Source organism: Ovis aries, chromosome 20 (assembly GCF_016772045.2).
Source record: "Ovis aries strain OAR_USU_Benz2616 breed Rambouillet chromosome 20, ARS-UI_Ramb_v3.0, whole genome shotgun sequence".
Taxonomy (NCBI): Eukaryota; Metazoa; Chordata; class Mammalia; order Artiodactyla; family Bovidae; genus Ovis; species Ovis aries.
In genome coordinates this window covers 11373138-11396535 of record NC_056073.1, presented here as the reverse complement: position 1 = coordinate 11396535, position 23398 = coordinate 11373138, and the positions used below count along the sequence as shown (strand labels likewise).

The 23398-nt window shown below is 46.0% G+C and overlaps 1 protein-coding gene across 1 annotated transcript in view; it reads right to left on the bottom strand.

Moving 5' to 3' along the window:
* The window catches only part of CMTR1 (cap methyltransferase 1), a 53662-nt gene that overhangs the window by 24308 nt on the left and 5956 nt on the right, over positions 1-23398 (bottom strand). Inside the window, exons 3-12 of the mRNA XM_015102687.4 lie at positions 16862-17013; positions 14445-14603; positions 11544-11636; positions 10042-10113; positions 8918-9012; positions 8723-8795; positions 3626-3824; positions 2758-2876; positions 768-864; positions 321-453 (exon numbers count right to left, since the gene is read on the bottom strand). Of these exons, the coding sequence (XP_014958173.1) occupies positions 321-453; positions 768-864; positions 2758-2876; positions 3626-3824; positions 8723-8795; positions 8918-9012; positions 10042-10113; positions 11544-11636; positions 14445-14603; positions 16862-17013 (1192 nt within the window). The remainder of the gene's footprint in view (positions 1-320; positions 454-767; positions 865-2757; positions 2877-3625; positions 3825-8722; positions 8796-8917; positions 9013-10041; positions 10114-11543; positions 11637-14444; positions 14604-16861; positions 17014-23398) is intronic.

The window sequence follows — 23398 nt, the reverse complement described above, 5'->3', positions numbered from 1 at the left end:
CAAGATGCATGGGCACTGTGTCCCATCTGGGATGCAAACAGGGACTCTGGTTAATGGCCCAACTGTCCTTCAGGTAACCCTTCCTTGGTCTCCTTCACCCTCCTGGGCCAAGCCAAGGATCGCCCACAAAAGTGTGGTGAACAAGGTTGGTGGAGGAGGCAGAGGCTGAACAAGAAAATCCAAATCCTCTTGGCTCCAATCACTTTTTTTAAATCAGGGTTTTTTAATGCAGCTTGAGTGCTCATGCCAGAGATGCACCAGGTTTTCTTGTTCTGACATTTAGCCAACTAGTCTGATTCAAAGGGAGAGGAAAGTCTCACCTCTCTGAGTTGGCAGGACGGCTGGTAATTGGCTTAAAGAGACAGACTCGTTCAAAGCAGCAGTACAGCAGGTAGATGAGCCCCACGCTGAATGGTGTGAAGAGGTCGAAGGTTTTACAGATGAAGTGGCCTCCTAGGTTAAGGGAAAACACCAACGATAGTCAGCAGCTTCCACTCCAGGAAATGGGTTGGGTCATCTCAGGGACTATGACAAAGTCAGGGCCCAGATACCTGGGACCATTAAAAGTCACAGGCCACAGAAGGGAAAGAGTTGTACAGGGGACTTTGGGGATTCCATAGCACCTTCCCCCCTAAATCCCTCATTCCGCCATGTGTCACCTCATACAAGCAGACCATTAGTTAACTTTCAAGCCAACCCCAATACATGTTCTTGTACAACAGGGCCTCTGGTGGGTCCTGGGTGGGGAGACGGCAGAGGAGTGTCACCTGTCCGGACAACAGACAGCGCCATGAGGAACTGACAGAGCAGCAGCTGTTTGCTGAGGATCTCCTGCAGGTTCTCCTGTCCCTCCACTGAGAAACCCTGAAACGAGAGCACAAGGAGCAGAGCAGAAAAGAGAAGTGATGAGGACTGAAGAGAGTGCTCCCACCGCATCTTCCTTGAGATCTCTACAGGTGTTTCCATTGATCTTCACCAACTGACTGACACAGATACAGTCTGGTATTTAGATTCTCCGGCGTGGCTGTATGGCTCCCTGTGGTAAAGACAGCACCTGGGACCCAGGCCTGCCTACTGAGCCAGTGCTGTTTTCCTGCTCTATCGCTCCTGGGGATCTGCTCCTCCAAGGAGATGGTCCAGAAAATTTAAAAACTCATGCTGGAATCCAAGGGAAGGATACGGCAGAACAGAGGCAAAATACGCTGGTCTCAAGCCAACTACAAGACAGGAAACTGAATGCCCTGGTGAGTCCAGTGAGACCCAGGGAGCACGTGTGGCTAAATCTGTGTGGGCTCCCTCAGTCCTGGGCTGCACTGAACAGGCCCCAGTCTGGTGACAGGAGAAAGTCTGCCTGACTCTGATAGTCACAAGAATCTTTCTTTCTCTGCTGACCACAGATTTACTCACAAACCCCCCCCTCCTGTCCCAGGACCATGGAGCCTCTTCCTCCAGCTGGCAGAGTCTCTGGGCAGGCTGTTTGTATGAAGAATGTATGTTGCTGTTCTTGGAGTGGTCTCCCTCCCTGTGAGATCCCAGCAAGGAGCAGAGAGCCAGGCTCACAGGGGAGTGAGGGACGCCAGGGGCTGTGACGGGAAGAGAGGCGAGTTATTGTTTAATGGGCATAGAATTTCAATTTTGCAAAATGGAAAAAGTTTTGGAGATCTGTTTCATGAAAGTATGATTATAATTAACATAATTGAACTGTAAACTTAAAAATGGCTACAACAGTAAATTTTATGTTATGTGATTTTTATCACAATAATTAAGAGAAGCAAAGAGGCTGGTCTCCAGAAATAAAAATGTTCGGTAATGTCTTCCAGATTTACAGATGCTTCTTAAAATGCACAGCTGTTTACAGGGAGAGAGGAAAAAAACACACACAAAAAAAATCCCACATGGGTCACCAGTCTATGTTGCCTAAGTCAGAGGGACAATCCTTGAGTTTGCCACTCGAGCTGATGCCCTGCCCGGCTGCCTCCCAAGTATATCAGACTCCGACAGGCTCAGCGGAAGCGGCCCCTCCCTCTACCCAAGCCTATCTGTTGTCCCCTGCTAGGCACCAATCTTTGGGGGCTGAGGGCACGCTCGGCTCCAGTGCTGACATCCTAAACATTTCTTCACCTCTCCACACAGCTACTGCTTACGAGGTTGCCCAGGGGGCTCCAGAAGCTTTTTGCAACTCTGGCCACGTGACCCTGGAGCAACTGCCGCGTTCTCTGACCTTTCTCCACACTAAGCTGTGACTCACAACTTTTCTGGTAGTCCAGAGAAGACTACTGGCAGCATCAGATTACTAAGGGAGGAAGCTGCAGGGGCTGCCTCTACGCCTCAGGTAACTGCCCAAGAAATGGACAACCTGAGTATCTTCTTCAGCCCAGCCACTGACAGAGCCTCTTGCAGAGTCTTAATATGGAGTCTTAATATGGAGCAGCTGCATTTGGTTACGTGGTCACCTATCAGCTGCTCCCGAGGCTTAGGAGTGGCCATGTACAGACAGCCTCTCCGAGAGCAGCACCCGGGTGACAAATGATGGAAATGTCCTTCCCGTTGGCTCTGCTGAGTCCATCTTAGTCACGGTGCCCCCTCACCAGGCCTCCACCCACACCCGAGGCCCGTTGAGGAAGTGAGTTGGGAAGATCCACCTGCCCCAAGCAAAGATGCCTGTAACAGCCCAGCCCTGACAAAGTTACAAACTGAAAAGATGTACAAAAAGAATAAAAACATACATCATCACCCCACGAAGAGCAGGTCACCTACCCCGTCAGCCATCAGAAAGTGGACACCCTTGTGATCGGTGTTATCCAGGACGAAATTCCGAAAAGCATTGATGTTCTCCGGGCGGGTAATGTCTCCGTCTCCATCGATCCCACCCTCACCTGACAGGACACAAGGTTCACACTTAGCTCGTCTGCCCTGTGCATCCCTGGCACCAGGACACAGCCTCGCCAGGGCTGTGAACACAGGTACCAGGCAGGCCTCAAGGCCCAGAAGAGCCTCTGTGAGGAGCAGCTCAGGACCCGTCACACAAGGCTGCCCTGCAGTGATGGGCCAGGAGGCAGAAACAGGGCCCTGCTACAGTGGAGGAGAGCTCAGGTGGAGTCAACCAGCCATGAGCCATCAACTGAAAGAGAAGGTCTTCATGTTCAAGATCAAACGTGTTTAAAGCACCTACATTTAGGAAGCAATATCAATTTCTTAATAAGTTCTGTTAACAAAGGACTTGGGATTTCCTGCCAAATCACAAGAAGCAAGACAGAGTGGAGGGAACTGCTAGGGGGTTGCTGACCATCTGGCATACAGGGCTGGGGATGGGTGTGGGTTTGTATTTGTTAATAACCCTGCCAGTTCTCAGCTAGAGATCGAACGGTTTTATTATCTCCTGTCACCACAAGAGAAGGAAGGAGAAATTAGCATGGATCTGCTGCGAGTTTGCCTACTGGAGGGTTTAACCTGGATCCCACAGGCCTGGGGTAAAAGGCACAGGCAAGGGGAGACCAAGACCTCGTGACGTGGGCTGGGAGCCCCGGACTGAGAGCCCCGGGACAGAAAACACGGCACATGGCTAGGAGCTCCTCCTGGTAAGACTCGTCCCTCTCGGTCCCTGGGGCCTCCTCCATGTCCCTACCGTAGTAGGGCTCGAAGAGCTCGCTGGAGGCAGAGTAGAAATCCTCCAGCTTGAAGTCGTGAGGGCCCTTCAGAGTCAGCCCGAAGCCCTTGGCGTGCCACCTCTTCCTCCATAGCACGTACTCCGAGAAGCCACCCGGGCCCGCACAGACGTCGGCAAAGTACAGAAGCTCCGCTTCCCGGTCCTTTACCAGCGGCTTCTGCAGGGGCAAGTGGAAGCCAGGGGAGGAAGAGGGGGAAATGCCTCAGTGGGGAGCAGGAAAGAGAAAGCAGGGGAGTAAAACAAGCCTTTCAGCAAGCACAGTGCAGAGTTCCTGCCAGAGCCACAACCACCAGGAAACATGTCCTCTGAGACCACTGCCTTCAGAGTCACCCATCCCCACCTCAAAACACCCCTGATGCCCTTCACACCACCATGCCCAGCTCAGACTCCTAAAAAACACCCTAATGGGCACCCAAGCGTGCATGTTTTCTGAGCATCTTTTCCCCACCGCATCCTGCCTTACAAGAGTCCCAACGGGCGGAGCAGATGTTCTAGCCCCCCACATGACAGACAGGGAAAGAGAAACGCCAAGACACAAATCGACCTGTTCAGTCTGCAGCACCGCTTAGTCAGCATCCCGTCAGCCTGAGCAGGAGACGCAGGCTTCCCGTCCAACCAGAGTCTGAGGGGCTCTAACATCACTTCCTCCCAGCTCAGGGCCTCATCTTCCAAATAGCAGTTTCTGCGTCCCTTCTTCCTCTCCTCCTAGCCACCATCTTTTTTTTCCCCTCCAATTAAGTTTTTACCATGGAATAATTTTAGACGTACAGCTAAGTTGCGAGGACAAAGTTTGCACATATCCTTCACCCAGTTTTAGTAACATCTTACATGGTCAGCTGTAAAAATTAAGGAACTGACATGCACGGGTACATTTCTACGAACTACACCCCAGACTTGCTTCAGATCTCACCAGACCCCTTGTTCTGTTCCACGACTCCATCCAAGACCTCACAGTGCCCTGTGTGTCCTCCTTTTTTGCACACCCCTGCTCCTACCTTTGCCCCTCTGCTGACCAGGGCCTGCACAGGGCAGAGCTGGAAGCTGATAAGATTGAGAAAACAGGAGACACTGACCTAGGCAGCCATCAGAGCATCCACCCACCTAAAGAACAACTGAATTACACTATCATCATTTGTATCTGATGATTAGTTTCGGCCACTTAAGCGGCTTTAAATTCTTAATATAAAATGCTGGGCATTCCCTGGTGGCCTAGTGGTTAGGATACTACGCTTTCACTGCTGTGGCCCAGGTTCCATCCCTGGTCAAGGAACTGGGATCTCACAAGCTGCACAGCTTGGCCAAATTAATTAATTAAATTTAATGTATGCTGAATGCAGATCTAGATTGTGTTTACACTTCTCTTCTACACACCTGGGCCCTCAAGGGTGAATTCCACTTGTCTCAAGCCTCCACGGCAGAGACGTGCCATCTGCACTGGTGACAAGAAGCTGAGCTTCAGAGGAGTGACCGCAGGGGTCCCTGATGAACATCCAGCAGGAAGGGCTAAGACAGCTCAGCCTTCTCTCCCTCAAAGTCTGGCACGGCTGGGTGCTTGTCCAGAGCTCTCTAACTGCCAGATAAAGATCAGAAGGCTTCAGGGGAAACAGTTATAGGAAAGAAATGGAAATACTAATGCTCACAGTCCAGTCACTTTCGGGGTGACAAGGGCTTTGCATCTGGTATTGGTTTATCTAGCTTGATCACAACAGTGGAAAAAGTCTCTGGAGAAAGGGCCTGTAGCTAAAAATACACTCCCTCGCCCTGTGACAAGCCCACTCAGTGTGCTGGGCATATCAGCTCCTTCTCCCCTCCCTCTGCTCCATCACCCTAGCATTCTTTGTTCCTGAGCCATCAATTATTCACACTTTCTTATTGTACTCATTCGCACACTAGAAAAGACCTAATGGCATACGCCAAGAATACTATGCAGCACTTCCCAGGCTGCAAAGTGCTAGTGAGGCAGGAGCCACAAGTTTAAGGCCTGCACACACTGCAGAGAAGACACTGTTCCTCCTCACAGGCCAAGCCCTAGCCCCGGGCGCCAGCTTCTCCAGGTGAGAGGCTGGCCCAAAGAAGACTGTGAGAAGAAAGGAGAATGAATCAATGAAAGCGTCTCACCTCCAAAAAGACGGCATAAATATGATCTGTTCTGTAATTTCAGGATGTGTCACCCTAGCAGGCCACGGCCATCGGTCCTTTCACAGAAAGGATGGCCGGGGTTCTCACCTCCGCCACTTACTGACTGTGCAGTCAAAGGCAAGAACACGATTTATGTCTTTAAGCTTGAGCTTCCTCAACGACAAACGGGAACTAATGTAGGTTATTTCTTAAGGCTATTGTAGGATTAAACAAAGTACCTTATGTCGAAGACCCTTAAAAACTGTACAATACTGAACAAACGTTAAGATGACACGAAGTTCAACTCGATCAGCCAGCTCCCTGAGAGTCCCTGAGGGGCCCTTGCCCCTCCTCTCCCTTTCTCTCTGCAGAGTCTGGCGCAGCGCTCCACAGGCAGCAGGGACTTTGTAAGTGCTGTCTAATTTCTTCTAAGACAGCGATGAAACTTCAAGATCTACATTCAGCTTTTGTATCCTGTTACGCTTCATAGCCAATGCTTTCTTACCACAACGATAACTGCAGGCACACAAGTCCCTCACGTAACGTTTATATATAATACGCTTCCATATACCCAAAGAATCTAAACGCCCTTCTCTTCCTGGCCCCTTCCAATTCTTGTTTATGATCTCTTTATTTCCCTAGCCTCTTTTCTCCTCTTACCACAACCTGTAGAAGCAGAAACATGCTGAAAAACCTCAAAGAGCCTCCCTCCAGCTTCCCATCGCCAACCTCCTCACACTTCGCTAGGCTTCACGTAGTCTGCACTCTCACTCTGATTTCCCTGATCCAAGAGCCACTGAGGCTCTAACAAACCTGGGCGTGTGCCTGGGGCTTCTGCCACTCCCACGTCTGCTGGGACTGCTCTAAACACAACAAGCCTGCTGGGCTTGGCTGTCACTCCAGTCCTTGGGAGGAAACAGGGGTGAACAGACAGAAGCAAACACTAGGAGCTGAAGAGAAATCACTTTTATAGTGGAGTATAGAAGAACTTCTCTGGAAGGGCAATTCTCCATGGCCACTATCAATCAATGCAAGTCAAGGAGCTGCCTGAAGCATCACAAACACAGCCACCTTTTCCTATGTAACATCTCCACCCTCCACCTGAATGGTACGACCCTGATGCCTACCTCATTTTCCTGACAGCAAAACACAATAACCAGATCCCAGCTGCTGGAGGCGTTTACATTCAAAAGCCCAAAATGACGCTGTGATTTCCCATCAACCTGACAGAGTTCCTCTGCCAGGCAGGGGTTTAAGGGAAATCATTGGGAGCTCAGAAAATTAAATCAACATTGTATCAATGTAATTTTCTCAAGATGCTAATTCCAAGAGCTGTTTTGTACAGCTTGCTGGTACTGTAAGGTGGGAGGGAGACCTGGGAGAGAGAAATAAATACAGACTGGAGGGGTCCACCTGCCCTTCTGCCAGCATAGAGGAGACAACCAGGCAGGTGAGGCTGGAGCAGTGAAGAACTTGGAAAACAAATTTCTTTAAGCAGTGGATAATCGGGGGCCTAGCAGGAGGAGGCTGAATGAGGCAGAAACTGGACTGGGAACAGCCGGCTCCTGACCCCTTCACTGTCAGAGACTAACCTTCTAGGACAGGGTGAAAATGCTTTGAAACTCTGAAGGGAAAGCTAGAATGAAATTTCCTTTTTTCTTTCTCTATCATATGGAGGGTCTGTGTTCAGAAAAATGAGAGTAGTAAAGTAGACAATCATTCCGATCCACCATCTGTAATTAGAATTCCACATGAAGCTTGTCCAGAGAAGCAGAAAGGGAAAGTGGCCACATTTGAAGTCACAGATTTTAAGAGCTAGAACAAACCTTAAGAGTCTCTTGGTCCTACCCTGGTTCTCTGGCAGGTTAGTAGGGCTAATTTCAGAGATGAGGTAGCTGAGATCCAAAGGAGGTATGAACCTGAGTGACACCACCTGTGACTAAGTGCTGCCCCCGACCATGAGCACAGACCTTCAGACATGATCCTGATTGTAAACAGACCCGTGAAAGAACCCAGATGCCCACAATTCATTCAAAACTCAGACATTTCCCAGAGTACTGCCCCCTCATACCAGGAACAGCAGCAACCAAATCAGATGATATCACAAGTTTCAACCTGGAACATTAACTCACTGTAAGGACTGCTCACAGTCGTCCCTCAGTATTGACAGGGCATTGGTTTCAGGTCCCCCCCACAGCCACCAGAATCTGCAGATGCTTGAGTCCTTTACATAAAGTGGCGGTATACAGCCGGCCCTCTGCATCGCAGAGTCAACAGACACAGAGGGCTGACTGCACTCAGACTCCACCCCACCCTGTAAGAGGCAGGCTCAAGCTCCCTGGTGGCAACTGGCCTCTACACGTCGACAAGCATGGAGAGGCTCTACACACACCCAACCCCTACCCTCATCTGCTCTTAAGCCCCCCAGAATGTCCAGACCCTAAGCACCATGGGGAAAGGGATCACATCTATGTATTCCTGGTGCCTAGCACTGTGCCTGGCACAACGTAGGGGCTGGACAAATACACGTTTAATCAGTGCAGCAGGGAGGCCGATGCACTCACTCATGCCCTCACCTCCCTGCCCCCTTGGCCTGTGGAGGCTACACCTGCTGGTCTGGTCAGGAATGCTCCTCCTCCACTGCTACAAGCCCTGTGCTCCTCTACCCAGAGTGAAGAGCAGGATCTGCAGAGGCAGGAGCTGGGACTCCGGGCCTGAAGCCCTAGAGATAACTGCTTACTAGGGCACTTCTGGGACCACAGGAAGCACTGTGGAACCCTAGCTGAAGAGCTCAAAACAAAATATATCTCATCACAAAATGCATCTCCATCACCCAGCAGGAATACTCTCCTAGCATTGTACAAATGGCAATTTCTGAGCCACTGAAGCTGAAGCCTATTTAGCACTATGAATTCAGAAGCAAAATCTTGTTCTCACCCCATAAGAGTCCCTTGGATTTGTAAACATGCGATCGAACACAAAATCCATGTTAGCCATCTTCATTGCTGCCCTGAAACAAAGCAAGACAGAAAAGCATACCTCAGTACCAGACAGATGGGAGAGCTGAGGCTCAAATGGAAACATCGACCAGTGCACATCGGAGGAGGGGAGGGAAGGGAAATGCCAGCAAACCTGTTGAGGAAGAAGACTCCTCGGATCATCTCGTAGGGATTGGCCCGAGTCCGAGCTCGCCGCATCTCCTCCCCATCCAGGACATCAAACACACTCTGCCCGGAAAGAATCAGAAGCACAGGGTGAGCATCCCCCTCGGGATGGAGCTTGAGGAGCCGGATTCACAGCCCTCTGAAAAGCTAGGCCTCTGCTGCAACCCAGCTCTGAAATGACCAGATGTGTGACCCCAGACAGGCGGGACGATCACTCTGCCTCTCAACTACCTCACTTATAAAATGGTACAAAATAAAAGGGAAGCAAGCACGTGCCTGCCACGTGCTTGTGGTATTAATCCTCCTGGCACTGCTAAACCTTGCTGCAAGCCTGCTTCTCCACTCCAGCAGCAACTCGGCAGGGACCAGAGTTTTGCTATGAAGGGTGTACCCAGAAAGAGGGCCGGCAAACCAAGATCAGGCTTTTCTGAGGGCACCTACCTCCCAGCAGGGAACCCTTCTCTTTCTTCTAATTCTCTCTGGAAAAAGAAAGCCTCACTTTACCTGAGGATATTTCCAACACTCTACCTGCCAGAAAAATAAGCTCCGTGAGGCTTGTCTCAGGCCTTGCTTCTCCTCCAACTCATTTTCTCCTCAGTTTCCTTGGCTCACCCTGCCCCAGGCAATGCACCTCCTGACCAAAGTCAGGTCAGGTCAGAAGACATCAAGGGGAGAGTAACACCAACTATCTCTTTTAACTCTAACACTGAGTACTTTTTTCTTCCTAATTTAAAGATAAGGAAACTCAAACTCAGAGAAGCTAAAGCAAATGGTCCAAGGTCATTCAGCAAAGAAAAGAAAGAAAAGCTGCAAAACTAGGATTTGAATTCAGCTCTGATACTGAAGAATGATTCCAAATTTTCCACTATGCCAGCCCCTCCTCAGGATTACGATGAACCCACCCACTGAAATTAAGTGGTTCCCTTCCTGGCTACTGACCACAGAGACAGAACAACACTGCAGGGCAAGGGAGCCACCAAGAAAAATTAGCTAAATTTCAGGTTCCCCAAAACCAACTCAAAAGAACAAGAAAAGCCCAGCACAACCCCTCACACAAAATCTTTAGCGCCAGCTCTAGCCACGAGGACTTACCTTACACTTCAACACACTGCGAAGCAGGCCTTCCCCACAAAACTCTGTTTCATCTTCGATAATCATCTTTCTCTACAGGGAGAAGAAAACAATCCACAGTGACCACATGTGACTGCATCTGGGGGGAAACTAGGGTTCTGAGTGAGCAGAGCAAAAGGGGGCTTGAGTCCCTGCCAGAGAACATCAACCCCTAGGGGTGGGAAAGAGAAAAGCCTAAATCCCTCTGGCTTGGCTCCAGATGGGGCTGCGAGAAGGAGCCCTCTGGGGGCTCCTATGAAAGCGCCATATGGATACAAGACTCGTGAATGCCAAGGCTGAGAAAAGCAAACAGGGAGGAGACACCCAAGCTGTCTGTCCCTAGAGCGCGGGGGCAGAAGGAAGGGGGATGCTTGGGAACACCCAAAATGACAGAGGCTGTCCTTTTGCCAGGAAGCCTCTTGCTCCTTGGTGAGTATGAAGGCACCGACTTGGCAGCCTCACAGAAAACAAGGGTGTGGGAGCCTCATGGGGATGTTGAGTTCAGTGTCAAGTACGAGTGAGAATGCCTCTAAACCAGTGGTGCTCAAACTCGGTATTCTCAGGTTTTACACTCTTTAAGATCACTGAGGATCCTCAACAGCTTTTGTTTCTGTGGGAGATAGATGTGTATATGTGTGTGTGTGTATTTATATACCTTATTATTAGAAGTTAAAAATGAGATGTTTAAATATTTACTAGTTCAGTTTAAAATGTTGTATTAATATAAATAAACGTGTAAGAAAATTGTATTCCAGAAAAAAAATGATTGAGAAGAGTGGGCATTGCTTTCCATGTTTGCAAAGCTCTCAGCACCCAGCTTACACGAGACAGGGAGAATCTCCCGCCCACATGCGCATTCAACACATGCTATCACATGTCAGAGCTTCTGGAAGACTTCTCAGGACACTTGCAAGAGAGTGAGAATGAAAAAGGCAAATAACTTTTCAGAATTATGAAAATAACTGACCTTGTAGACCCTCTGAAAGGGTCATGGAGATCCCTCAAGTCCCTATACTTCGAGAACTGCTCTCTGGAACATGCTGATCTGGTAAAACTATATACTTAATTCTTACAATTTCCCAGAAAGAGAACACACAAATTCCTTTTGTAACAACTCCCTCATTCCTTTCTGAGGACAGGAGTAGTCTTTTTTTATCTTCCTGGAACAGTGCCCAGTAGTGACCAGAATATACACAGGTGTATAATAAGCTACTCTAAAAAGCATCCAAGAGGAAGACAGAAGTTACCCATTTTGTGCTGCCTTGCAAGGTAAATGACTAGGAGGAAAAAAGTCCCGCATGCCACATCTCCCAGGGGCATATCCATGAAGCTCTTGATACCCTCTTGATGCAGCTTTATTCCTGCCAGAAAGCTTAGATTCACACTTTTCTAATACTGTGAGTATACAGATACACACACCTGATTTGAGGAGGAGAAATGTCAGAAGTGTCAAGAATTCAGAGTACATTTTCCTGAACTCCTACCTTCCCCACAACCATCCAATCGCTCATTTCCTGAGTGTCAGGAATTTCAGTGGTACATTCTGGGAACCATGACACCTGCTCACAGGCACTGGGCTACAAACAGAAGAGAGGCAAGTAAGTCAGGTAAGGCAGACACTCAGGGCCATGCCCCAACTCACCAGGGCTTTCCCCAGCTATTAAGAGGGGCTCAGAGAGAGAAGTGTCCAGGAAGCTGAGGCCAACAGCAGTGTCAGACCTAAGAACTGAGCCAGAATTCTGAAGTTCAGCTTCTAAAAGCCGGGACCAATTCTGCTTTGAATTCTAAGAAACTTCTCCAACTTTCAAAGTTTCTTTTATTTGTTCCAATATTATTTGATGAACACCTACTGTGGACTAAGAGCTCAGTACACAGAGGTAAAAAGACATGGTCTTTAACTCAAGTGGCCTATAGTCAGAGCAGTGGGGACGCAGAGAAGAACATACGTTTACAGGGCAATTACATCAGGAAGACAGTGCAGTGAGCCTCACTTCCTGATGCCTTTTATTGCAAGATACAGTAGAAACTGGCTTCTCTAGTGCTGCTTTCTCTTAATTTTCCAGTCACTTTCCTTACCAAGCTAAAACTGTGGTTTTCGTCCTGGCCACACTTAGCATTATCTGTAGACCTTTTAAAAAGTACTGATGCCTGGGCCCCACCCTCAGAGTATATGATTCTGCTGGTTTCAGGTGAGGATTGGGTATAAGGACATTTTTAAGAGGTCGCCAGGTGATTCTAATGTGCATCCAGAGCTAAGTTCACAGGGCTGAAGAGACAACGATTATAAAACCTAAATAGCTGGCTAACCTGCATTGGCAGCTCCACATTTTCCCTCCAAGTAAGTGTGGAGAAGAGATTCACCATTGCGAATTGAAGCAATGAGATTAAAGGTAATATTACATGCTCTGAAAGGCATAAAATGGTATCTCAATGCAAGGTCTTGAGGGCAAGCCAACTACCATCAACAGAGAAAAAGTTTAAAAGAAAAATTACTGAAAACTTTGTCAATGAATCTAGCAGTGAATCATGGCTTCTCCTCCTGGTCAAATCTGGTCCCTTTAGGTATAAACGTTGTGAACTATAACCTGTAAAATGAGCTCATACACAATAGGGATGCTCCTTTGGAGAGGAATAGCAGACTCAACCTCTCCATGGAAGTGTGAACATTATGGCTGCCTACAAAGTGAACTCTACCTGAAGCTCCACACCTTACACTCCGTATTCCTGGACAGCACCACTGGAGCATTCTCCATGCGGTGATTCAGGAATCAGACGCTCGCCTCAGGCCGCCCAGACTCAACTACCTTAAAGAAGCGGCACTTCCCTGATGATCCAGTGGTTAGGACGCTGTGCTTCCACTGTAGGGGGCACAGGTTCAATTCCTAGTTGGGAAACTAAGATCCCACATGAGCTGGCATGGTCAAAAATAAGCAAACAATTAAAATTTAAAACAAAAACAAAAAACAACAACAACAACCACAAAAAAAAAAAAGAAGTGGCCACCAACAAATAGTTGAGGCAAACTCTTAACCAAAAGATTATCTTTAAGGAAAAAAAAGTGAATTATGGTAAATGGTGATTAAGTCAGTCTTGCCTCAAACAAATTATTCATGGAATTCCCTGGTGGTCTAGTGGTTAAGACTTGGAGCTTTCATTGGCATGGCCAGGGTTTAATCCCCAGTCAGGGAACTAAGATCTCACAAGCCACGTGACGAGGCCAAAAAACACCCCCTTTTTTTTCAATAGCCTGTCTCTATTAAAAACAGATTTTAAAAGCAAATTTCAGATTCCAAGTTTAGCAAAGTTCTAATTCTGCCCCATTGAGAGGGTAGGGACTTTTCACTCACTTTAAATAAATGAGGACATGGAAAGTACCAAGGAATTTGGAGGTGGAACCCTGCATCTAGCCCCAATCATAAATATTTGCCTAGTTTGCACTGTTGCGTCTCCTTACAGCTACAAGGCAACACAGCAGAGCCACTCTCAGCGTCCATCAGCTCCTGGTCTGTTAGCATCTTACTCTGACACTTTTTTAGGCTTTTATCATGCACAGGTTCACAGAACTTCTTTGCTGCACCGGAACATTAGGGAGACAAATAAAATATCTATTTTCCAGAGTTCAGAGCAACATCTGAAGCTCAACTTACAGCAACTATATGGAAGGCTAGACATTTGTATTTTATCTTCTCTAGTTTCAACTCTACAATGGTAACATTTTACCATTATTTTTAGGTATTTTTATTATACCCACTTCAAATCCTCTGTGAAATAAGGTAGGGCATAAGTAAATGAATAAACATAAAATCTCAACATTATCTATGCCATCAAAAGGGAATCTCTTTAGATATTCAGGATTAAAACAAACTCACACCCAAGAAGATAAGCAGAATAAACCCACAAGAGAAAAGCTATTTGGCATAAACAAACACCTATTTAATATCAGGATATCATAAACCTGAGGCAGTGCAAGGACCTTGGCGGGCACCTGATCCAGCTACTCACACAGTGGGAGAGTGGCCCTCATCTGTCACATGAAATCCTTTCAGCAGAGGGTGCTCACTACCTCCTCAGGCATGTTCATCACTGGTGAAAAGCTGTTATCTATTTATTCAAGTTCTTTGTGGAGACACACTCTGCCTTTCTGTATCTTCTACCCACTGGTCTTAGACCCAGTCTTCTATGAAGTAACAGGAAACAAATCCATATCCCACCGTATCTCCCCCAGGCTCTTTTCCATTTCGGACACCCCCATATTTTCCATGTAAGAAACTAGTTCCGATCCCCACCAACCACCCTGATCATACTGCCTCTGAGGACTTCTAGTTTGTTAATATGGTTTCATAAAAACATAAATGGCCTTCCCATCTCCTCTCCACATGAGGTACCTCTGGCTCATCTCGCCAGTTCACATTCAGCTCTTGGTCAAAGCCTTGCAGTGTCAGACCCAAGCCTCGTCGACCTTTCTGATTAGAGGCCTCAACGATGTCCTTCCGACCCTGGCTGTATTTACCCAATCCTTCACCTTCCTTGAAGCCCATCTTGGCCTGAAAAAGAGAAGTAAATGGTGTATTTATATAAGCAAACAGAAGTGGAGCACTTACATAAATAAGATATTTATTCAGTCCTTCTATTGTGTCAGACACTGTATTAAATTGTGAGAAATATAAACGAGTAAGGCCTAAAGTTTTCCTTCTAGCCTAATAACTGCAATTTGATTGTGAGCCCTGTGGCTGTCTATTCTGGGGGTGAAAAGTCTAGGGCAACCAGAAGTTGGATAAATGAGAAGGACCTCACAGCTGTAATTAAAGGCACCAAGAGTACATAATGAATCTCACTGGACATTTGCACAACTACCCTTCCAGCTAATTTGTCTGATTAAGTGAGAAGTAAATCTAGAGCAGAGTTGATAAAGAGAACATAATTTAAAATGGAACTGCTTCCAGCGGCAACTTCTAAACCTTACCCTTAACCAGTCAAATGGCCTTACTAGGGAAGGACAATGAGGGCTTGTAGGAGCCCACTTAATCAAGAGAGTAACTGAAAAATCACTTCATGTAAAACTGAGGCATGGGAGGTACTGTAAGACTGGACAGAAGCATCTGTTTAAATGTCACAACTAACTAAAAAGCTTACACTAAACTCTACAGTCCTGGGCCCAGTTACATATCCCTAAAACCAGAGACCCCAAACCCACATACTCTTGTCTAATAAAAGAACTCCAACCCTGAAGACCTGTTTCCTCTAGAGGCCTGTATTCCCTGTGGAAGGGGCACTGCAGGCTCAGCAGCTTGATGAAATTCCTACAGTAGCCACAAACCTTTCCCCAGGTCAGAGTCTGAGCCACCAACCTTCCCATCTCCCACTTCCCCGAAGTTTTTGGCCCCCAAATCAGAATCCTGACTACGACTTCAGAAGTGGCAGTTCTTGTTCTCAAATGACTCCAGCAGAAAACGGAGACGTCAACTATAATATTCGTGAAGCTGGACAGAAGACAAACTTGGATTTCCCTGACCTTTGCACGTATACTGAAGTCTGATAAGAGAAGTAAGCAGGTCTTTTCTTCCACCTTCCTCCTGTGGTATATCAACAGGGTACCAAAGCTGGAAAGGAAAACTGGGCCCTCTTCTGGAAGTTAACACAGAAGACAGCTCTACTCCCATTTATTTTAGGAACCTGGGAGTGAGCAGGATTTTAGTCATTTTAAGATCAATCACTAGAGCAAAAATCTCAGCATGACGCCTCCTTATCCACCAACACGCATCCGTGTGCTTCAGTTCAGTTCAGTCGCTCAGTCGTATCCAACACTTTTCGACCCCATGAATCGCAGCACGCCAGGCCTCCCTGTCCATCACCAACTCCTGGAGTTCACTCAGACTCACGTCCATTGAGTCAGTGATGCCATCCAGCCATCTCATCCTCTGTCGTCCCCTTCTCCTCCTGCCCCCAATCCCTCCCAGCATCAGAGTCTTTTCCAGTGAGTCAACTCTTTGCATGAAGTGGCCAAAGTACTGGAGTTTCAGCTTCAGCATCATTCCTTCCAAAAGAAATCCCAGGGCTGATCTCCTTCCGAATGGACTGGTTAGATCTCCTTGCAGTCCAAGGGACTCTCAAGAGTCTTCTCCAACACCACAGTTCAAAAGCTTTGCTCATAAGAACTCACTACTAAGTGTAAGGCCGGACCCTGGGGCTATGATGGCCCGCCCCTCCTCGCGCCTGCTGGCGGGGGAAGTCCCTAACAGAAGGAGCCTCCCAGACCCCAGGGACCAATGACAGCACACTTCCGCCAGCTAAAGCCGCCCTGCCCTAGCCACACAGAAGGACCTGTCAGCCAGAGACGCCTCGGCCTGGCGACCTATCCGAACCCCCGTTCACTAACCGTACCTTTTTGGGCGATCTAGCTCGACCATACCCTGCAAGGAACGCATATAAACCACTCCCCAGCACAGTCTGGGGGCGGACTCCCTCGACCGGCCTAGTTCGGATCCGGGAACACCGCCCGGGAGTGCTTCGGCATTAAAAGCCTGTTAAGACACTCTTTTGGTGTCCTGGTCGTCTTTTACCTAACACTGAGACCAAAGGCTGCCCCAGCTCTAGACAGAAGCAGGCCTGAACAGCCGCTTCCCACGGATGATTCAAATGTGATACCTGTATCAAGAAGGGGTTACGCTCTCTCTACTGAACTACAGCAGCTGGGAAGCAGAGGGAAAACTTACGCCCTCGTTTTGCTGCTTCTACCAACACAGTTTCCCTCCTCTCATTCTGCTGGTAGAGCTTTAGAAACCCAACCCAAGTGCTGACATACCATGAGCTTCTGGGAGACACTGTTATACATGGAGTAGCGAGAGGAAGTTCCCTCCACAAGAGAGTCTGCTTTGAATGCATCGTCGAAAGAGTCCGAGCTGCGTTGCTTCCCCTCAGTCTCGCTGTCAGACCCACTGAGGCTTGTAGCAGATGCTAGAAAAGAAAAAAGAAAATGTTTTGGTGTGTTTATGGCACAATATAGCCTCTAAAAGTTCAAGTTTCATTTATACAACTAGTGTTCGGTATATGCATTGCACACACACAGTTCATTAACTGACCCAGATCAAATGTATTCTCTCCCTCTTCTAAACTGTGTGATCTTGGGCAAGGCCACTGAAGGTTCCTAAGGGTATCTGACACACAATGGGAGTTCAAAATATGTCTTCCTTTCCCATCTCTTACAAAACTGGGATAATACCTTCCTCATATAGTTGTTTGAAGATTAAGTGAAAAAATGTATTTGGGAGTGCAGTGTCAAGTAAAAAATTTATTAACAATATGATTATTATTTCTGCTGCTATTTATTAGTTGAACATCACTTTCCAAACACTGATACCTGTTTTCATTTTCAACAATTTATCATGGGGACTACTAGCTTGTGATTGTCTAACCTCCTACCTTTCTGTTTTCATGGTCCTTCAAACTTTTGGGTGAGATGGGGGCGTCTACAGCACAGCCCCAAAGAGCTGGCTCACAGAGTGAAAGCTGGGGAAGAGAAAGGAAGAAGTGAAGGGGGAGGTGGGGATAGGAAAGGAAGAGGAGGAGGAGAGAGAAGACAGGGAAGACGAGGGTTCAAGCAGCTGCAACTGAAGGCTCCAGGAGGGAGCTGCCGGCCTGGGTGAGTCAAGCCATTAGCATCATTTGCCAGCAATTTTGTTGCCAAAAGACTCTAAATAAGACCCACCTTAGCAGCTACTACCGGCCAAAGGCAGGATAAGCCACAGTCTAGATAATCATTATAACTGCATCTTTCCTTCTCTTTGATAGATATGTGAATCTCTTAGAAGATTTTAAGGAATTCCCTGGCAATCTAGTAGTTAGGACTCAGTGCTTTCATTGCCAGGTCGCTTAGATCCCTGGTCAGGGAACTAAGACCCAGCAAGCTACATGGCATGGCCAAAAAAAAGAAAAAGATATCTCAACCCAATACAGTTTTATGCAGGTAGCTTCTTAGGCAAACCCACCCAAATTTGGAAATAAATTCTATCTCAAAGATCAGTTAAACAGGGGACTTCTTTGGTGGTCCAGTGGTTAAGACTCCATGCTTCCACTGCAGGGGGCGGGGTTTCGATCCCTGATCAGGGAATGAAGATCCTCCATGGTGCAGAGAGAGAGCAAGGGAAAAAAAAAAATCTGGTAAACAATTTCTGCATATTGCCACTGAAAAATGGTATAAACCACCAAGCCAGGAGGAATGCAGAACAGGAAATGAAAGTGGTAGTGTTCAATCTGATCCCAAGGTTAAAGAAGCTGTACAGTGCTCAGGAGTACACAAATCTCATTAATAGGCAACTGTGCTTACTTAAGGATAAAATTCTGGGGGCTTCTTTGGTGGAACAGTAGATAAGACTCCATCTGCCAATGCAGGGGTCACAGGCTCAATTTCTGATCTGGGAAAATTCCACATGGTGCCGGAAAACTAAGCCCCTTCATCCCAGAGCCTGTGCTCTGCAACAAGAGAAGCCACTGCAGGGAAAAGCCCTTGCATTGCAAGGGAGAGTAGCTCCTACACGTCACAACTAGAAAAACCTGCACGCAGCAACGAAAATCCAGTGCAGCTCACAATAAAAATTTTTTTAAAGAATAAAATTTTTTAATCTCTTCAATTTATGAATATTATTCTTGCAAACATCTGGTAGTTATTAGGATATAAATGCTTGCTATTTAGACCTAAATGCTAACAAACCTGTTAGGTATTTCTTTGGGTATTTTAAGGGCATAGCGAAAAAAGTTAAGGCAACACTAAGAGTGTCAAGAACCAAGAAAACTTGGGAACCTCCACTCTATGTATTGAAATGATGAGACCACCAAGACATGTTGTCAACCGGGTAACAGAAGACCAAGACCATATCCATGAGCATGGCATCCTAACTTTCATGTTCTCAAAAAGGACAATAAGAATAAAATAGAATAAATTTTTATTTCTTATAATTACAAAGTTTTTGGAAGGCAAGATATACAAGACCAATAAAAGTGATTAGCCACACATGTGTGGTTGAGGCATAGAGAAAAAATACCACAATGATTACTTGGAACAAGTGGAAAAAGTGAAGCCTGATTTCTATTTTTATATCACTAGAGTTTATAGTGGCTATCTTTTTATATTTTTTGATTTATGAACCATGTGAATATATTAGCTATCAAAATTTAAAATAAATGTTAAAAAAAAAAAAAAACCCTAACTTAGCAATGTAGCACAATTCTTTTAAGAAAAAAAGGAGGTCCTTGAGAAGAGATGTTGACTCAAAGTTTGGCTGCTTGTGGGAAGCATTTGAGGACAGGCACGAAAGACAGCCATTAAAGAAAAATTCTCTATATACCCAAAATGGGCTTTATACAGGTATTCATAACTTGAGGATTACATTCTAATTCTAAAGCCTGTGTGCACTGACCCATCCATCTCCCTGTGAGAACACGGAGTCGCAAAGGGTTGACATTCAGAGAAGAACGAAGTCTTCCCTAGCACCCAGGCCTGACTTTCCCTTCCACAGAGCTCCAATAGGACCAGTATTCACACCAGTAGCACAGCATTCATCACACTGCCTGAGAGCTAGTTGCCACATGCCATCCCACTGGACACAGTCACTCCTAGGGAGCAATGACTGTGCCACAATTAACCTTCTATCTCTAACACTTGAACTGAGGCTTTGCATTAAAACAAATAAACTAGGTACTCACTGTAGTGAATTTAAAGAACTGGCACCCAGTTGTCATCTTTGCTAAGCATCTACTGAGTGTACAACTCCTTAGGACATTCCCTTTTACAATACCTCAAACATGTGGTGTAAGACATCCAGCCCTCAGAAATACAGGGGAAGGATACATGTCATTATATATTAGGTTGGGGCAAAAGTGATTATGGTATTGGATTGTGAATTTTAAAACCGTTATTAACTACGCTCAGACACATCTTTATTCATCAAAATAGGAACCATTACAATCAACACATTTTTGCTAATGAGAAGTAAGTTGGTTTATTCCTATAGCATAAAAATCCATGCTTTGGGGTTCAACAAACTCTTGCAAAGCATTTTCTGCCTCCCACTAGTTGTGGAAGCATTTTCCCTGCAAAAAGTCATTGAGATCCTTGAAGAAGGGGTATGGTGGATGAGGCAAAACTTGGCAGCCAAATTTGTTCAACTTTTGAATCACTGGTTGTGTGACATATGGTCAGGTATTGTCATGGAGAAGCATCGGGCCCCTTCGGTTGACCAATACTGACTGCAAGCGTTGCAGTTTTCAGTGCATCTCATCGATTTGCTGAGCATACTTCTCAGATGTAATGGTTTCACTGGGATTCAGAAAGCTGTAGTGGATCAGATGGACAGCAGACCACCAAACAGTGACTATGAGATTTTTGGGGGTGCAAGTTTGGCTTTGGGAAGTGCTTCAGAGCTTCTCAGTCCAACCACTGAGTTGGTTATCGCTGATTGTCATATAAAATCCATTTTTCATCATACATCACAATCTGATCAAGAAATGGTTCATTGCTGTTGCACAGAATACAAGACGACGACACTTCAAAATGACAATGTTTTTGATTTGCAGTCAGCTCATGAGGCACTCACTGACTGAGCTTTTGTACCTTTCCAATTTGCTTCAAATACCAAATGACCATAGAATGGTGGATGCTAGGTTCTCTGACAGCTTGTGTAGTTCTAAGAGGACCAGCGTTGATGACTGTTCTCAGGTGGTCGTTATCAATTTTCAGTGGCCAGCCACCATGATCCTCATCTTCAAGGCTCTTGTCTCCTTTGCAAAACTTCTAGAACCACCACTGCATTGTACGTTCAATAGAAGTTTCTAGGCCAAATGCATTGTTGATGTTGCAAATTGTCTCCACTGCTTTATGACTTCAAACTCAAGAAAATAGGTCAAATTTGCTTTTCATCTAACATAATTTCCATAGTCCAAAAAGTAAAGATAAACAGCAAGTAAACAGACATTAGCAGGAAAAAAAAAAAAAAGGTGAGAAATGTGCATTAAAATGATGTATAATATCACATTTATTAAGAATGTATTCCAGTATCAAATGGCAAATTTCAACAATACAAAAACTGCAATTACATTTGCACCAATCTAGTATTTGTCCAAATACACAGAGTGTACATCATCAGGAGTGAACCATAACGTTGTATCAGCATAGGTTCATCAATTTTAACAAACACAGCACTCCGAAGAGAGATGTTGCTAATGAAGGAGGCTGTACACACAGGGGCGGGGGTGTAGGAGGTCCCTTTCTACTTTCAATTGAGTTGTGAAACAAGCCGCTGTAAAAAAAATAAATAAATAAAGTCTTAAAAAATTTTTTTAAGGTTCAACAAAAAATTTAAGCATGAAGATGGAATATCTATATCCTGACAGAGAACTGTGTCCCCCTTGGACTACTCTTTAGCACCCTGTAACAAGGCCAAAAAAGGACACCTTATACTGTTTAATAGATCAGATAACAACTTTGGTTGAGGGCCTGTTTTTATAAACTGTCCGTGTTATATACAATGGAGTACTATCCAAAAGTATCAATCCTACTCCCAGAGAGCTTAAAAATCCAACAGCTAAGATAAACATGTGTTTTTCAGTATATATGACATTCTGCAAAAGAAAAGCAGGTGAGTATGTGTGAAAAAATTAGAATAAACTTAAAACCAAAATTCTGGCTTCTGAGGAGGAATGTTGGCTGAGAAAATCCCTGAATGAGAGGCACCAAATCGGCCTTTGTCCTCTTAAGGTGACCCTCCAATTCCCTCAACAATGAGCCGACGTGCTTACATGGGCCAATGCAGCACACGTCACAGAGTGCTACTCAGAAGGCCAGACCCAGAACGTTAACAATGAGTAACCATGGAAACTGAGAGGTATGGTGATATGTATTTTCTGTCTTGGCTTTTCTGCATTTTCTGCGTGAGAAATAAGAATATATTAGTTTCAAAATTAGGGTTAAAGGAAAAGAAAACGATAAAGAAATAAAGTCTCAGTCAATAAGTCCTGTGCAGAATTTGTTTCCAGAGTAATCTTCAGCGGACAGCAAATGAGGGAAAAGACCTGAGTAGCTCAAGACGAACCCTAGGCCTCTCATTGCCCATGCAGAGGAGAGATGTGAGCTCAACAGAGCTCCCACCCGCTGAAGAGCTGTGCTTCCCAAGGTGCAGCGTCTTCCTCCTCAGTTGCTCCCTGACTCTAACCTGTACTGCTCAGTAGCGGGCAGCTCCCTGGGCACAGCCCTAGTTTCTCAGGGAAGCCCAGGGATCCTGCCACCGGACTAGCCTAGAAGTTAGCATGTTACATCAGTTGTCATTTCTTTCACCAGCTATCTGGAGACTCACACGTCTATCTATACAAAGGTTAGGAAAGCCTGGTTTCCTTCTCACAGGACAATGTGCCCTTGATCCAGCTCTAGGGAGCCGCCAGGCTGTTAGGTTTGCTTAACGATCCAACAGTGGGCACCCATCAACAATATGATTACCATTCCTGGGCATGCAGGGTTCCTGCCACTGCCAGATCCCAGAGAGAGAGAGAGATCTTTTGTTTTGTCTTCATAACATTTTTGGACCAAAATGACAGAGAGAACCAAATTTGGGCGCAAGGCTCACTGGACAAATCCTCGGTGGCTCAGGTACAATATTCCTGGACTGGACTCTGGCACACAGCTTTCCACTCCATTTGTCTTTCCAAGGTGTCACCAAGAATACAGTTGTCCCGCCCAAGGTCTGAGAATGAGGTTGATGGGAGCTAAAATATCCAACTAGGCTTTTCTTTGTGAGATGGAGAAGTGTGCTGGATTAGCAGATAAGCCTTATTTCTCTATTTCATGTGCTATTTAAAGCCTGTTCTTAGCCTGACACCACTGAAGCCAAGTGCCCTGGAGCAGTCTTGATGTCCACAGACTGCCACAGCCACTCTTTCCACATGAAGAGAAGACACCTGTCTCTGCTGCAGCAAGAGCTAAAGAGGACGTTTAGCCTCCCAAGACTGATAAGAATTTAGCAAATATTGAGCAGACAATCTTATAATGAGGATATAAATTAACAGGAATAATAAGGTCGGTCTATTAAAATCATGAGTTTCATTAAGAATGTGCCAAAGCTGGGTGGCATTCCCATTTACTCCCCAGGAGCTTCCCTTCTAAAACCTACCAGAGAGCCCAAGACATTCTTCCACGTTTTCACTTAAGATTTCTTCTCTACCCGATAGAAATCATTACTCTTAAATCATTTTAAAGACAAGAGGTTTATTTTAGAGAAGAATCAGAGGTATCCCAGCTACTGACAGAATTGTTCATAATAGAACAGTAGGTCAAACATGTCAGGATTAAAAATGA